We start from the raw sequence: 17,669 nt of genomic DNA, 5'->3' as shown, positions 1-17,669 counted from the left end.
CTGCCTCGTGATGACTGGGTGTTGTGTGCTGTCCTTAGGTTATCTAGGTTTAAGTAGTTCTAAGTTCTAGGGGACTGATGACCATAGATGTTAAGTCCCATAGTGCTCAGAGCCATTTGAACCATATAAACACCAGTTCTGTGAAGTTATTGTCTACGTATGTGTTAACGGACAGGAAGTGCTGGGGAGGTGTAGTCTATTTGTTAACTGAAAAGCGAGCAGTGCTCCTGGCGGAGGGAGTCACCTTTCCGGGAAGAATGCTACAGCTGCCGTACAAGATGACGAAGAATCCATTTCTCCTGTAGCAGTGTAGAACAGTGCGGAGATTAAAGTAGAATCTGTCCACATGCTTTTCTTGCGTTTGTACGAGAGTGAGTCAAATGAAACCTTAAATATTATTTAAAATATTATTTATTGTGCCGAAGTGGTACAAAGCTATATCACTTTTCAACATTATCTCCCCCACGCTCAATGCAAGTCCTCCAGCGCTTACAAAGTGCATAAATTCCTTTAGAAAAAAATTCTTTTGGTAGTCCGTGCAACAACTCACGCACTGCGTGGCGTACCTCTTCATCAGAACGAAACTTCTTTCCTCCCATTGCGTCTTTGAGTGGTCCAGACACATGGAAATCACTTGGGGCAAGGTCTGGTGAGTATGGTGGATGAGGAAGACACTCAAAATGCAGGCCTGTGATTGTTGCAACTGTTGTACAGGCAGTGTGGGCCTTGCATTGTCATGTTGCAAAAGGACACCTGCTGACAGCAATCCATGTCGCTTTGATTTGATTGCAGGCCGCAGATGATTTTTTAGGAGATCTGTTTATGATGCGCTGGTGACAGTGCTCCCTCTAGGCATGTAATGCTCCAAAATGACACCTTTTTCGTTCCAAAAGAGAATCAGCATAACCTTGCCTGCTGATGGTTCTCTTCGAAACTTCTTTGGTTTTGGTGATGAGGAATGGCGCCATTCCTTGCTCGCTCTCTTCGTTTCCGGTTGGTGAAAGAGAACCCAGGTTTCGTCCCCAGTAACGATTCTTGCAAGGAAGCCATCACCTTCTCTTCAGTTTTCAAGCATCAACACGTCGTTCTCTCATTTCAGGAGTCAGCTGCCGTGGCACCCATCTTGCAGACACTTCATGGAACTGGAGCACATCATGCACAATGTGGGGTGTGCTGACCCATGACTAATCTGTAAACATGCTGCAATATCATTCAGTGTCACTCGGCGGTTTTCCTTCACTATGGCTTCAACTGCTGCAATGTTCTGTGGAGTCACAACTCGTTCTGCCTGACCTGGACGAGGAGCATCTTTCACTCAAGTCACACCATTTGTGAACCTCCTACTCCATTCGTAGACTTGCTGCTGTGACAAACATGCATCACCATACAGGACCTTCATTCGTCGATGAATTTCAATAGATTTCACACCTTCACTACGCAAAAACCAAATAACAGATCGCTGTTATTCCCTGGTGCAAGTCGCAAGTGGGGCGGCCATCTTTATATTGATACTGCGACGGTATGTGTGCAACTGCACTATGCTGCCACCTACAGGCCATTCTGCACGCTGTTTGTAGCACGCTTACCAACTTCAGGATAACGGCACGAAATTTCGATTTGTTATTACTAATTTAAGGTTTTAGTTTGACTCACCTTCGTATTATTAGCAGTTCGTATCAGTATTTAATGTAGTGTTAAGACACTAAGTGGAAAACGATCCCTCTCCCCGAGAGATGCTGCGGCGCCAATGGAAGCTGTGGTAGGGTCGGTATAACTTGGCGAAATGTCTGTAGTTGCTTTTTGTGACGTAGTGCGGTGGATACAATGGTTAACTGCCAGTTAGTTCTTCATTTTGCAGACCTATGAAGGAGGGCGACCTACATTAACTCACACTTCCTACACTTAGCCCAGTTTTCCCGCCCTGTTACGGTCCCAGAACATAATTTATCCCTTAATACGGTTCTACTGCACTTCGATGTGTTACACACAATTAATGTTTATTCTTAACCTATTTCATTAAACTATAAGCATCAGTTTTCAATAAATATACGGCCAACAGGCAGCAAGTTTATTGTAAAAACCTTGACCAGGTTTCAATACACCAAGGACATCTCCTTCAGAACGAAAGCCCCTATAAGACTATATATATGTACTGTGTGTGTGTGTGTGTGTGTGTGTGTGTGTGTGTGTGTGTGTGAATAAAATGAGAAGAATTTGGGTCTGATAGAAGGTATTCTAGGGTAGCCCGTGCAGTTGCAATGAATACTGTGTCCAGATGGCCTAATGGTCAGAGCACCTGCCTAGTAATCATGAAATCCGGCTTCGAATCCTGTTCCGGCACAAATTTTCAACTTTCCCCACTGGTTTCAATCAGTGCCTGGTCGCAGCCAACGTCTGTAATTCTTTTGTGTCTTAATATTATGTTTGAAACATTATAGATGACTTTCCTTCTGAAGAAGATACCGTTATTTTACAATATACTTACGCAAATTGTTGGCTGTATACTTTATTTATTGCAAATTTATTTACAGTTGCTGCTGTAACCCATGTTTAAAATTGTGATAAACATGAGTCGTATACCATTAAACCACTATTTTTAATAATTTACCATTTTTCCGTACCCTGCAACACGGAAATTATTAGTCCTACCAGAAAAATGAATAAGAAGTTTATTTTTAGGAAATTTAATGAAATTTAATTTTGTACTGCGAAACATTTTCGCTAGACTCCACTGTTCTCGAGCTATACAAGAAAAACATAAAAAAGTGACCTTCAGCTTCGTGTTTCTCACAAGTTTAAGGAAGACATCAAAGCAATTCAGAGGCGTGTTGCTCGATTTGTTACCCGCAGGTTCGATCGACATGCGAGTACTACGGAAATACTCCGTAAAGTCAAATGGAAATCCCTTGGAAAGAAGACGTTCTTTTCGCGTAACCCTATGGAGAAAGTTTAGAGAATCGGCATCTGCGATTGACTGCAGAGCGATTGTGTGTGACGTTAAGTCTCGCGTTAGGGACCACGTTGCATCACTTAAGCAGCGCGCTCCCTTCCGATCCAGATCCGTACGGAATAAAACGCTCTGGGCTGGTAACCGTTAAACTGTTATCCAGGCCACTCTGAGAGTGATTGGCTGCTTTCCGGGCTTATCCGAACTTTTTCCCGATCGGTTATGCGTCTCTGTCTCAGAAAACAAAACAGAACAAAACTTGCGCTTCACTTAATTTTCCCCCTCAGGATGACTGATGTTCGTGTCGAAAAGAAAGGGCATCCAACGGTACAAAATTAATTACAGTTTCGTGGACGGGACCTTATCACAGGCGCGACAAACGACGAAGAAAAAAAATAATTTGTTTCATTTTTATAGCGTCCATATGCGTCTATTTTGAAACGTATTGTAGAAGGACGGCCTGTGACGGTCAATGTTAAGAATAAACCGGGAATGGTTATAAAACACACCGGACTTGTCATATTTGTGTCTAATGACTTTAATATTGGCGATGAAGCTTTGATATCTCGCCTTAAAGTTATACATGCAACATTAATACATCAAGTGTTAGACATTAAAATCTTATAACAATCATAAATATAATTTATGTTTATATTGGTCAGTTAAAAGGTTATATCGAGGTTTGAGATCCATTCTAGCGCCGATGGGGATGCCTCCAGGAAATCGGACCAGTTCCCTGCATATGCTCGCAAGGAGCACTCACCATGGATGTGTTGGATCGTCTGTCTAGGGGCACCGCAGTCGCATTCTGGTGACATCGCTCTTCCCCATTTGTGTAGTGAATCCGCACACCTGCCATGTCCAGTACGTATTCGATTTAATGCGGACCATGTTTTCCGTGTTAGTTCCATTCCAGAGATGTTGCAGTTATAGCTCTCAAACCAGGTCTGTAGTTGGTCATTTGTCTTTTGGTTCCAATCTAGTCTCCATTGTTTCATGTGGTCATAGTTACTATTTTGAAGCTGCTCAGCTGTGCGTATGGGTGGCTTTCTTGATTTCAATCGAGTGTGTCGCAGTTGTGAGAATTCTTGTTTAATTGGTAGTTCTGGTTTTGTCTCAATCTTTCTGAATTCGTGCAGTAGGGCCGCTTTTCTACGCAGGTCCGGGGACAGGATATTACATAGCACCGGTAACCAGTACGTGGGCGTTGATTCAACAGTTCCAGAAATCAACCTCATTGTGTTATTTAATTGCCTGTCAATAAGTTTGGTGTGACAGCTATTAATCCAGGCTGGAGCGCAGTACTCAGCCACAGAGAACACTAAGGCGATAGATGAGGTGCGAAATGTTTTTGCGTTAGCTCCCCAAGTAGTACCGCTAAGTTTTTGGATGATGTTATTCCGTGTTCCAATTTTTGCAGTGGTGTTCTCCAGATGTTTTCGGTAAGAAAGAGTGCGATCCAATGTTATACCTAAGTACTTTGGAAACTTATTATGTTTGAGGTTGGTGTTTCCGAGTTTTATGTTAATAATTTCATTTGCCATTTTGTTATTAAGGTGGAATGTAGATACTTCAGTTTTGTTAGGGTTTGGCTTGAGTCTCCATTTCTTGAAATAATTGTATAGTATTTCAACGTCATTATTAAGGACTTCCTCTGTATTGAAGAGATACTTGTCTCTGGTAGCCAGTGCTATGTCATCCGCATAGCAAAATTTTCTTGACTTTGTGTTTGGGAGATCTGCTATATAGAGGTTAAACAGAAGATGGTCCAATACGGAGCCTTGCGGAAGCCCGTTGTTAATAAGTTTTGTTTTGCTTGTCTTTCCGTTTAGGGTGACCTGGAAGGTTCTGTTACTCAGCATACTATGTATTAAGGATGTTAGAATCTGGCAAGGAATCACTCTTAAGAGTTTGTAAATTATTCCATCTCTCCAAACAGTATCATATGCAGATGTTAAGTCTAGAAATACAGCACTTGTTTTCAATTTCTGTTGAAAGCCAGCCTCTATGTAGGATGTTAATGCCAGAACTTGGTCACAGCAACTACGGCCAGGTCTGAAGCCCGCCTGTTCTATAGGTAAGTTCTCCATAATAATGCCGCTAATTCGATTATGGACAAGTCGTTCGAGAAGTTTGTATGTACAGCTAAGAAGTGCTGTTTGTCTGTAGCTTAGCGGTTGGTCTGCTGGTTTCCCTGGTTTCAGCAAAGCTATTATTCTTGCCTTTTTGAATTCTCTAGGGAGATGGTTTGTAGTCAAAATGTTCGAAAAGAAATTTGCCAGCCATTTGACTACGTTCTTTCCAGCGTAGGTTAGAAATTCTGGATGTATGTTGTCAAAACCTGGGGCTTTGCCCGGTTTCATATCCTTGAGGGCAGTAATGACATCATCCTCAGTGAATGGTCTGGAAAGCTCTGATATATTTGGAGTATTCTTTTTTAGTGTTCTGAGTTCGCGCTTAATCATCCTGGTATGTGGTTTGTCTCTCGGAGCTCTTGACATTTCGACAATGTTATTTGCAATTTTCTCTGGTGTTATGGTTGGATTTTTCTGGGCTGGTCTTGTCGTACCTCCGAGTTTACGTAACAAACTCCATGCCTTCCTACTTGATTGAGTGAAATTCATTCTTTCAGTTGCTTCAGTCCATCGTTGTCTTCTTGCGGAATCTAGATTGTGGAGGAGGTCATCAGCTATTTCTTGGTCACCACTACTAGTAAAATCCTCATATAGCTGATGGCATTTTGCATCCCATCCTGGGATGTATTCTTTTCGAAACCCCCTAGGGATGTGTTTTTTAGCTGTGGTAATTATAGCTTTCCTGAAACGATCGTAGCATTTAGGTAGTGACGGCATAAACCGGATGCATTTATCAAGGTCCGCTGAATACTTCTCCCAGTCAGCTTTTTGGAAATTCATTTTTAACTGTGATAAGCCTTAATGTAGGGTCAAGGGCACATAAAACTAGAAAAATCAATCCTCAGATGCAATAAGCTGCAGGCGACAGTCAAGTTCCTTATTATTTTATTTCGCTCATCAGGCAAGAGCAGCTTCATATATTCATTACCCAGGCGGCAACACGTTAAAGTTTTATAGCAGCAACATAGCAGTATTGACGATGCTACTGAACGGAGCTTTAAACATTTAACATTTTAACTTTTCGCCATCAAGGCAGTTAATATCTAAAGATGCTCTGGTCTGAAGTGAAAAATAGTAAAATTAAAGTAAACGGTCTGAGGCGGCTTATCCGTACTATCGTCACCTTAACAAATTATGTGCGTCCTATCAGTAGTAAAATTGATTAAAAATATGAACACAGCCAATTTTCGACGATTTAGTACTAGCCTTACTTTCATTGTTGAGATTTTTGCTGAATTTAGTACATCATGGCATCAATAAGGGATAACTCTCCTGACAATGTGTTAGTTATACAAAAAGGTTTCTTCCTTCCTTTCTTTCTTCCTTTCTTCTTTTTCATGCTGAAGTTCATTTCTGGATATGCAAGAAAAAACTGATTCAAGAGAGTTAGTTGCCTGCACCTGAAAAAGAAATGGAAATAATCGTCAAAGGCAAGCTTGCGATTTTAATTAAACTTGATGCGCCGAGGAAGCCAAGAACAGTTTTTACATTCTCCTATTATTATCTTTCAATTTTACAAATAACGTAAGTAAAAAAAAAATAAAAACACGAAAAACTGTCCACATCTCAAAGGTTTCTTTAAGCCCCGCCGATCTTTTCTTCATTCCCTTCCTCCGACATTTGCACAGATACACCGAGCGTACCAAATAAAATGGATCCTGTCCTTGATGGTTAAGCACCAAACTGTTGTTGTGGTCTTCAGTCCTGAGACTGGTTTGATGCAGCTCTCCATGCTACTCTATCCTGTGCAAGCTTCTTCATATTCCAGTACCTACTGCAACCTACATCCCTCTGAATCTGCTTAGTGTATTCATCTCTTGTCTCCCTCTACGATTTTTACCCTCCACGGTGCCCTCCAATACTAAATTGGTGATCCCTTGATGCCTCAGAACATGTTCTACCAACAGGTGCCTTCTTCTTGTCAAGTTGTGCCACAAACTCCTCTTCTCCCCAATTCTATTCAATACCTCCTCATTAGTTATGTGATCTACCCATCTTATCTTCAGCATTCTTCTGTAGCACCACATTTCGAAAGCTTCTATTCTCTTCTTGTCCAAACTATTTATCGTCCATGTTTCACTTCCATACATGGCTACACTCAGTACAAATACTTTCAGAAACAACTTCCTGACACTTAAATCAATACTCAATGTTAACAAATTTCTCTTCTTCAGAAGCGCTTTCCTTGCCATTGCCAGTCTACATTTTATATGCTCTCCACTTCGACCATCATCAGTTATTTTGCTCCACAAATAGCAAAACTCCTTTACTACTTTAAGTGTCTCATTTCCTAATGAAATTCCCTCAGCATCACCCGACTTAATTAGACTACATTCCATTATCCTCGTTTTGCTTTTGTTGATGTTCATTTATATCCTCCTTTCAAGACACTGTCCATTCCGTTCAACTGCTCTTCCAGGTCCTTTGCTGTCTCTGACAGAATTACAATATCATCAGAAAATCTCAAAATTTTTATTTCTTCTCCATGGATTTTAATTCCTATTCGAAATTTTTCTTTTGTTTTCTTTACTGCTAGCTCAATATACATATTGAATAACATCGGGGGTAGGCTACAGCTCTGTGTCACTCCCTTCCCAACCGCTGCTTCCCTTTCATGCCCCTCTACTCTTACAACTGCCATCTGGTTTATGTACAAAATTTAAATAGCCTTTCGCTCCCTGTATTTTATCCCAGTCACTTCTAGAATTTGAAAGAGAGTATTCCAGTCAACATTGTCAAAAGCTTTCTCTAAGTCTACAAATGCTAGAAACGTAGGTTTGCCTTTCCTTAATCTTTCTTCTAAGATATGTCGTAAGGTCAGCATTGCCTCGCGTGTTCCATAATTTCTACGGAATCCAAACTGATCTTCCCCGAGAAGCGCCAAACTACAAATCGAAAAGGTCTAGAATGTTTTGTCACTTGCTGTCTCTCAATCTCTCTCTCTCTCCTGTGCTGTAACGGTATGTTAATGCAAAAATACCAAAAGTACATATTCCTCGCTAAACCACCCAGTGCAACTGGCTGAGCATATCAAGACTAGAGTGTATCGCCAACAATAAGACCATACCTAGATAAGCACTCCCGTGTTTAAACCAGTCTTCGGGTTGTCGTCAGCATTACAGTTTCCACGTGACATAACCTTGATGTTTTATGTCCGCAGATAACTGGTACGGGTCACGGAATTGGACGCGAACTTGCGCACCAGCTGGGTGCGCTGGGCGCCACGCTCGTCTGCTGGGACGTAAACCAGGAATGGAACGAGAAGACGGCTGCGGAGCTGCGCAAGAAGGGCTACAAGGTGCACGCCTACAAGTAAGTAGCCCAGAGCATCGTGCCGTCTGATCCGCAGGGCCGGTTTAAGGCCCAAGCGACACAAGTCAACATGGATTCCGGAAACAGCGATCGTGTGAGACCCAACTCGTTTTATTTGTTCGTGAGACCCAGAAACTATTAGATACAGGTTCCCAGGTAGATGCCATTTTCCTTGACTTCCGGAAGGCGTTCGATACAGTTCCGCACTGTCACCTGATAAACAAAGTAAGAGCCTACGGAATATCAGACCAGCTGTGTGGCTGGATTGAAGAGTTTTTAGCAAACAGAACACAGCATGTTGTTCTCAATGGAGAGACGTCTACAGACGTTAAAGAAACCTCTGGCGTGCCACAGGGGAGTTTTATTGGACCGTTACTTTTCACAATATATATAAATGACCTAGTAGATAGGGTCGGAAGTTCCATGCGGCTTTTCGCGGATTATGCTGTAGTATACAGAGAAGTTGCAGCATTAGAAAATTGCAGCGAAATGCAGGAAGATCTGCAGCGGATAGGCACTTGGTGCAGCGAGTGGCAACTGACCCCTAACATAGACAAATGTAATGTATTGCGAATACATAGAAAGAAGGATCCTTTATTTTATGATTATATGATAGCAGAAAAAACACTAGGAGCAGTTACTTCTGTAAAATATCTGGGACTATGCGTACGGAACGATCTGAAGTGGAATGATCATATGAAATTAATTGTTGGTAAGGCGGGTGCCAGGTTGAGATTCATTGGGAGACTCCTTAGAAAATGCAGTCCATCAACAAAGGAGGTGGCTTACAAAACACTTGTTCGACCTATGCTTGAGTATTGCTCATCAGTGTGGAATCCGTACCAGGTCGGGTTGACAGAGGAGATAGAGAAGATCCGAAGAAGAGCGGCGCGTTTCGTCACAGGGTTATTTGGTAATCGTGATAGTGTTACGGAGATGTTTAACAAACTCAAGTGGCAGACTCTGGAAGAGAGGCGCTCTGCATCGCGGTGTAGCTTGCTCGCCAGGTTTCGAGAGGGTGCGTTTCTGGATGAGGTATCGAATATATTGCTTCCCCCTACTTATACCTCCCGGAGAGATCACGAATGTAAAATTAGAGAGATTCGAGCGCGCACGGGGCTTTCCGGCAGTCGTTCTTCCCGCGAGCCATACGCGACTGGAACAGGAAAGGGAGGTAATGACAGTGACACGTAAAGTACCCTCCGCTACACACCGTTGTGTGGCTTGCGGAGTATAAATGTAGATGTAGATGTAGAAGTGGCCGCTTGAAGGTGCCAAGCTGAGAGTGCAAAATCTGTAGACAGGGTGTATCATAATGGAAATGTCGTGTCATAATTAGTAGCGGAAACTACTCGTTTCCAAGCACACTAAATGTAGATTGGTTTTAAAGGTCTTACCAAGAATAGCAACTAACGCGTGTGCGAGGATGGGAGGGATGGAGGGAAGCAGTATGGGAAGCCCCATGTGATCCGCCACTTCTGTAGAAAAATGGAGGGAGGTAGGGGCAGCGAATTATATGTCGCTTTCGTGGAAAAATGTTAACGAAGCGGCCCTGTTAACATGGCTAGGGTGTAAGAAGAGACGAACGGGGAGGGCAGTGGCATAAATACTGCTATAGTTGAGTCGGCGTAAGTTGATCCTGGACAGCTGGCGAACGCTTGCAGGCGAAAAAAAGTAGTCGACTATTGAGCTCCGACAACACTGCAGCGTCCAGCCCACTGATAACTGTCAGGGAAATTCTTACAGCGACTCGATTATACAGGGTGGAGAAAAATTGTCACGAAATTTTGACCCAGGGTAGCTGCTGCCAGTAGGACCCAAAATTACTAATGTTGTGTGGGTTGACGACGCACCATTTTTAAACTACGGAAACTTGGCACCGCGCGCTCCGGTTGGCCGTGGGGTTGCCCTGTTGGCGTTCGTCGGTTGACGGGCAGCGCTATGGTTGTCGGTTCACACATACAAGCGTCCCTCGCTCCGTCACTTAAATGTAAATGTCGTACGATTAGGATCTCTCGTCGGGTAGACCTTTCTCTGGGTGCTAGTCTTTCGATTTGACGCCACTTCGGCGACTTGCGCGTCGATAGGGATGAAATGATGATGATTAGGACAATGCAGCACCCTGAAATGATGATGATTAGGACAACACAACACCCTGCCCCTGAGCGGAGAAAATCTCCGACCTAGCCGGGAATCGAACCCGGGCCTTTAGGATTGACAGTCTGTCGCGCTGACCACTTTTCTTTTCTTTTTTTTTTTAATCTCATCTTGTTCTATATTGTTCGTTGATTTTATTCGTGACGGACGTCCAATGACACTTATTCAGGTTGTTCGTTGATCAGTTCACTCAGTTTTTTTTTTTATTACAGAGGGTAGCTAAACCCTCTGACCGAGCACGCTGAGCTATCGTGCCGCCACCACTCAGCCACGGGGGACGGACGCCCCGTCACTTCCCCAACGTGATACGCACACGTGTTAAATAGCTCTTGCTGTTTGTCCACACCTCCGTCAGAGGCATTCAAATGTAAGCTTCGCTTCGGAGCACACACATGTCACCTGCGATTTAGTCATACAGTAAGCATGGTGGCACAGTATTCGTTTGAAGAACGACGAGATATGGTTTTTGTTTATGGACTAGCCGACGGTAATGCGCTGAAGCTCCACGGTTGTATGAGGAATAGTACCCAGCAAGACACCACCCACACCCGCAAACGTTTACAGGAATTCACTGGTGACTTGGCGAAACAGGCTCGTTAGCGGGATATCATAGTGATGCTGGAAGACGTCAAACACCATGGGAAGGTGTATTTGAAAAGACTGTTCTCTAGCGCTTCGAGGAAGACCCTACGACAAGTACTGGAGCAGCTGGACACGACATGGGGGCCACTTGTCTGTTAGTCTAGGAGGTTTTGAGGGATGACGGCAAGAATCCATTTAGTTTCCACCCTATCCAAGACCTAAATCCTGTGGTGGACTATGAACACAGGCAGGGTTTTGCCGGTGGTTTCTGCGATGTGTTGGACAAAATCCCGAGTTCCCCGCCATTGTTTTGTTCACTTACGAGTGCACCTTCAATCAGGATGGCCTTTACAACACTCGAACCGTTCATTACTGGGCAGGGGGAAACCCCCACGTCACGCAGTCCAAGGACACAAGGAACGCTTTTCGCTCAAGATTTGGGCAGGCATTGTGGCTGACCAACTGATTGGGCTGGTCCGCATACCTCCTCCAATTGCCGGGTCAAGTTACCTTCACTTTTTGCAAGAAACTCTACCCGGTCTGCTGGAAGATATTCCCCTAGACGTACTGCTACACTTGTGGATGCAGCGTGATGGGGTGCCCACACGTAACAGTCGTGCTGTGCGCAGATATTTAAATGAAGTCTTCGACAGCCAGGTAACTGGCCGAGGTGCCCGTAGGACGTGGCACCCGCGATCACGAGGCCTTATGCCACCAGACTTTTTCCTGTGGGGATTCTTCAAGATCCTAGTTCACCCACCCAGATGTCAACCATCTAGAAACAAAGAGGAATTAATGGATCGCATTCAGCACGCCACCCCCCAGAGCAATGTCAGGAATCTTTGACAGAGTTCGGTAAAACACTGTTCAACATTACCAAGCTTGTATCACGTCATAGGGTCGCGAGTTCGAGCACCTTCCTTAAGTAAACAATGTCCTAAGTACAAAAAAGGCCCTTTCCAGGGCTGAAACTATTTGCAAAAGACTTTCTGCATGCAAACCAACAACTGTTGACAGGTTTCTTCCCAGTACGTCTTATCATGGAACTCCAATGGATGTGTCAAGATTAGGTCCCCTGGTGGATTTGCCCCCAGGCCACCAGAGTGGAAGGCTACCACCGAGCATGCAGGCCGCCTTCAATACATCACGATATCTGGCAGGCAAAGCATTCACGGACATGCGTTGTCCAGAGCATTTGGTAACAGGGCAATCCCGCGACCAATTGGAGCGTGTGGCACCAAGTTTCTGTAGTTTAAAGATTGTGCATTGTTGACCTACACAGTATTATTAATTTTGCTTTCTACTTACATCAGCTATCCAGGGTTAAAATCTCGGGACACAATTTTTCTCCATCCTGTATAATGGGCGTTTTTCTTTCTCACTTGGCGCTGACGTTCAAAAGGCTGCGAGCATATCAAACCACTGATCAGCGTAATGCAAACTTGCCGAAACTGTGTCTCACACATAATTCCTTGGGGCTCCTTCTTTTACCATATTATCTGTACACATTGTTGGCAAGCAATCTATGCATCATTATGCTGGTAACGTCAGTCTACGAAGGCAAGTCAGTCCTTTTTACCTGATCGATAGCACTTACGCATCAATGACATTTTTTACGTCTTGTTGTTCTTGAGCATTTCAGACAATAGCTCTATTTGCAGTGAACTCATAGCATTATTAAGTGATCCTCGTTGTACATATGCATCAATGAAAAAAATTGGTGAGTGATTAATTTTCTGTACTATATAAGGACTAAAACTCCGGAGCTTATTCGCAGAACGCAACTGCAGTACTTAGTGGTGACAGTTCTCTTAATGAACAAAAAATTTACGAGAGAATAAATTGCTTTAGAAGTGATGCAGCTTGTCTGATGAGTCTTCGTGTAGGCTATACACTTCGAATATCGACAGGAAAGTCGAGACAGCCAAGTGAGTTGTTTTGATCGTCATGCCAGAAATGATACTGCGATAACTCAGACACGGTTTAACTTTTTCTGTCATTCATGAAACTATACACTATCATACAATTCGTGTTCGTTTGGTGTCACACCAACTGGTAAACATAAACAGGAACACCAGAAAATTTTTTGAAGTTACATTTAAGAGATCTTGAAGAGGAAGGAGTCGACGTTCTTCATCACGTCGTAACCATTAATAGGACGTAGTTCCATCACTATGAACCAGAGTGTAAGAATCTGTTTGCTATATGGAGACAACGCCAAATTTTTGGCAGCAAGAATATGATTTTTGGCAGCAAGAATATGATCAACAAAAAGGAATGTACAGTACCTGTAGGGTAAAATACAGAAAGATTATTATAACAGAAGGAATTAACGGTGGATTCTTGGTGAAACATTGCAAAGTAACCAAACAAATACTGTTTTTTGTACTTTCAACATTGCAGCATGTGTTTTTTGCCTTGCTTCAAAAATTTTATTATGGTTACTCCACAACCTTAGATTTCAGATTAGAAGCCCATTTTCAAGTACGTTATGATTCCACGTGTGGTAAAGCAAAGATAAACACCACAATTTTTTAATGTCTCGATCCTTGGGTTAAGGCAAATTACTTCACTTACCATTTCTTGACAAATTACATATGGAATTACACAATTCAGCAATTACAGTGACATAACTAAACAGACCTAGGAAAAAACTTGAATGTCAGCCTACTAATAGACTGAGGCCCAAAGTTTTACTTCTACATGGTGACAATTATTGAAGTATGTGAAATAAAATCGTCATAACTTCTGAACGGTTTGCATTAGGACGTTCAAACTACATGGTTGGCCGTGAGGCAAATGGGAATTAGTATACTCATGCTTGGTTTGGTTTAGCGGCGAAGCTCACTTTCATTTGTATGGGTTTGTCAATAAGCGAAATTGGCGCATTTGGAGGACTGAGAAACCACATTTCGCGATCGAGAAGTCTCTTCACCCTCATTGGGTGACAGTGTGGTGTGCAACGCCCAGTCGTAGAATAATCAGTGTGATGTTCCTTGATGGCACGATGGCTATCAAATGGTATGTGAAGGTTTTGGTGGATGATTTCATCCCCATTATCCAAAGTGACCCTGATTTCGACAAGATGTGGTTGATGCAAGAGGGAGCTCGACACAATCGAAACAGGAGTGTGTCTGATGTCCTGGAGGAGCACTCTGGGGACCGCATTTTCGCTCTGGGTATCCAAAGACCATATTCTCTGGATCTAAACACATGCAATTCCTTTTTGTGATGCTATATTAAAGACAAAGTGTACAGCAATAACCTCAAGACAATTGCTGAGCTGAAAACAGCCATTCAGGAGGTCATCGACATCATCGATGTTCTGCCACTTCAGCGGGTCATGCAGAATTTTGCTATTTGCCTGCACCACATCATCGCCAATCATGGCAAGTATATCAAACATGTCATAACCTAAATCCGACGTTTACATGGTGAATAAAGCGTGTGTACACTGTAGTTTGTAACTAGTATGAACAATCAATCAGCATCATCCACTTCAAGTAGGAAAAGCAACAGAAACAAGAAGCCTGTGGTACAACAGGATTTTTGGTATCCAGCCATAATGAAAACTCCAAGATAACAGTGTTAAACGAAAGGAGAAATACCACCAGTGCTCACTCACCTGTTCTAAAGATTATGACTCTAAATGTGCAGTGCCTCAAGAACAAATATTGTGAACTTGAAATAGCAGTAAGTAACACCCAACCTGATGTCTTGTGTATTACTGAACATTGGTGTAAGGACCAAGAAATTAGTAGTATTCATATTAATCCATTTAAACTGGCAAATAATTATAGTAGGTAAATTGCAAAAGGTGGTGGAGTCGGTATTTACCTTAGACAAGAGTTAGAATTTAAGAAGAGATGTGAAGCAGAGAACTTAAGTATTGAAAAGTGTTTTGAAGCAGGTGCCGTCCAGCTATATGGCCTGATGAAAAAAGTCATAGTCATAACAGTGTATAGATCACCATGTGGAAACATAGAAGTCTTTTTTGATGAATTAGAATTGTTGCTAAATACTATTTACAAAAAAGAAACTGTGATTATTCTTTGTGGTGATTTCAATATTAATCTTCTAGTTGAAAGTCAACAAAAAAGGCAATTTTTGGACATATTAAAGAGTTTCAACATGTCACCACACATAAACGATTCAACTAGAATAACAAACACCTCCAATAGCCTCATAGATAACATTTTCTCGAATATGTCAGAAACTGACATAGAGGTAAAAAACATAGATTTAGGATTGTCTGACCACAATGCTCTCACCATTGAAATCCCTTTAAGGTCGAAGGAAGATAAAGGTGTAAATAATATTTACAAAAGAAACTTCTCTGTGGACAGCTGTAATCAGTTCATAAGTATCTTAGAAAATGAAAATTGGTTAGATGTTATGAAACAGTCAAGTACAGATGAGGCATATAGTGTATTTGCATTGATTTATATGATGAACTTTGAGATGTGTTTTCCAAAGAAACTGACCAGAATCAAGTCTACTGGATACGTAAAATCAAGTTCTTGGATGACTCTTGGAATTAAGAAATCATGTGAAAACATGAAAAAACTGAATTCAGAGTTGAGGGAGTGTACAAATATTGATTTTATAGAATATGTAAAGAGGTATAGGAAAATATACCGCAGAGTAATTGCAAATGCAAAGTTATTAAGTAATAATATGGAAATAAAACAGTCCAGAAATAAAACTAAAATAGCATGGGAAATTGTGAGAAAAGAAACCGGGGTACCTACCAAAGACAAGGAAATTATTCTAAAAGATGAGGAGAATAAAATGGTAGATAAATATGCCATGCCTAATTATATAAATAATTACTTTTTAAATGTACCCCAGACATTAAGCAGGAATCTTGGGGAGCAGATTAAGATTGAAGCACCCAAGGCAGCCAGCAGTATGACGGCAGTTCCAACAAATGAAAAGGAAGTTTTAAAAGTGATTAAAAGTCTGAAGTCCAAGATGTCAGCTGGAGTAGATGAGGTGCCAATAATATTAGTAAAGAAAACAGCTAATCAGATAGCGAAACCATTGGCGCACATAGCAAACTTGTCAATGGCTGAGGGCGTGTTTCTACAAAAACTGAAAATTTCTAAAGTCATTCCCCTGTTAAAAAAGGGTGATAAACTTAAAATAGAAAACTACAGACCTGTCTCACTCCTCTCAACTTTCTCTAAAGTTTTAGAGATACTAATGAAATATAGAGTCACACATTATCTTAATATGCACAACCTGATAAACGGTAATCAGCATGGATTTCAAGCTGGGAGAAGTACCAAAACAGCTGTACTAGAGTACACAAAAGAAATAATCACTAAATTGGAAGAGGGAAATAGTGTAGTTGGGATAAATCTAGATTTGTCAAAAGCCTTTGACACTGTTGACCACAGCATACTTTTGAAAAAGCTTGAAGCTATAGGTATCAGAGGACCGGTAAAAAAGTGGTTTGAGTCTTATCTGGAAAAGAGGATGCAGGTGGTTGAAATTACAGCACCAAATATTAATCAAAAAATTAAACTAAGATCAGGTCCAAGGGAGGTCACAGTAGGAGTACCCCAAGGAAGTGTATTAGGCCCCTTGCTGTTCCTCATTTACATTAATGATATTCAGGTGTCAGAGAGAAAAGCTAGAATCATGTTATTTGCTGATGATACTAGTTTAATAGTTAGTGATATGAAGCAGTCATTGCACAGTACTGTGAACCATGTCCTACAAGATATACAAAAATGGTTTAGTGCTAACAAGCTAACACTGAATGCAAAAAAAGCTAATTATGTGCAATATGGAAAAATAAGTGAACAGGACGACGTGAATCCCACCATGGAGGGCAAACAACTTGAAAGAGTACAGTGTGCAAAATTCCTGGGTATGCACATTGATGAGAAGATTAATTAGAAGGACCATGTGGTGAACTTAGCACTAAAACTAAATTCAGCATGTTTTGTGCTTAGAATAATCTCAAGAGTTTGTAGTAATGACTGTACATATTTTGGCTATTTTCAGTCCATTGCATCCTATGGGATAGTATTCTGGGGAAAAACAAATTGTCGTCTAAATGAGATTTTCAAATTACAAAAACGTGCTATTTGGATAATGACCCACAGCCCACCTCAAACACATTGTAGGCCCCTTTTTAAAGCATTGAAAATTTTAACAATTCCATCATTATACATTCTGAAATGTCTGTTGGTGATCAAAAGAAATCAGGACAAAATGAAAGCCAATACAGACTTCCATAATTACGATACACGGCAATGTAAAGATCTCCACATACAAGCTGTAACAAGGACCCAAAGCCAGAAAAATGTATGTAATCAAGGCATCAAACTTTTTAATGCATTACCAAAACATATCAAAGAGCTGGAAAATGAGGATAAATTTAAAACTGTTCTAAAGAACCACATGCTTGACAAATGCTATTACAGCATAAGCGAATATCTCTGCGCAACTGTATAAAATGTATGTTTAAGTTAATGTGACAAATGAAATTACATCAGTGCATAATAAATTATGTTATAAAAACA

The 17,669-nt window shown here is 41.6% G+C and overlaps 1 protein-coding gene across 3 annotated transcripts in view; it reads left to right on the top strand.

Annotated features, from left to right (window-relative positions):
• LOC126414911 (epidermal retinol dehydrogenase 2) overlaps positions 1 to 17,669 on the top strand; it is a 288,608-nt gene that overhangs the window by 252,413 nt on the left and 18,526 nt on the right. For all 3 annotated transcript variants that reach the window (XM_050083391.1, XM_050083389.1, XM_050083390.1), the window contains one exon: positions 8,243 to 8,394. In XM_050083391.1, the coding sequence (XP_049939348.1) occupies positions 8,243 to 8,394 (152 nt within the window). The remainder of the gene's footprint in view (positions 1 to 8,242; positions 8,395 to 17,669) is intronic.

Source organism: Schistocerca serialis, chromosome 1, assembly GCF_023864345.2.
Source record: "Schistocerca serialis cubense isolate TAMUIC-IGC-003099 chromosome 1, iqSchSeri2.2, whole genome shotgun sequence".
Taxonomy (NCBI): Eukaryota; Metazoa; Arthropoda; class Insecta; order Orthoptera; family Acrididae; genus Schistocerca; species Schistocerca serialis.
The sequence above is the reverse complement of the archived record's forward strand: the minus strand, read 5'-3'. Positions and strand labels throughout refer to the sequence as shown.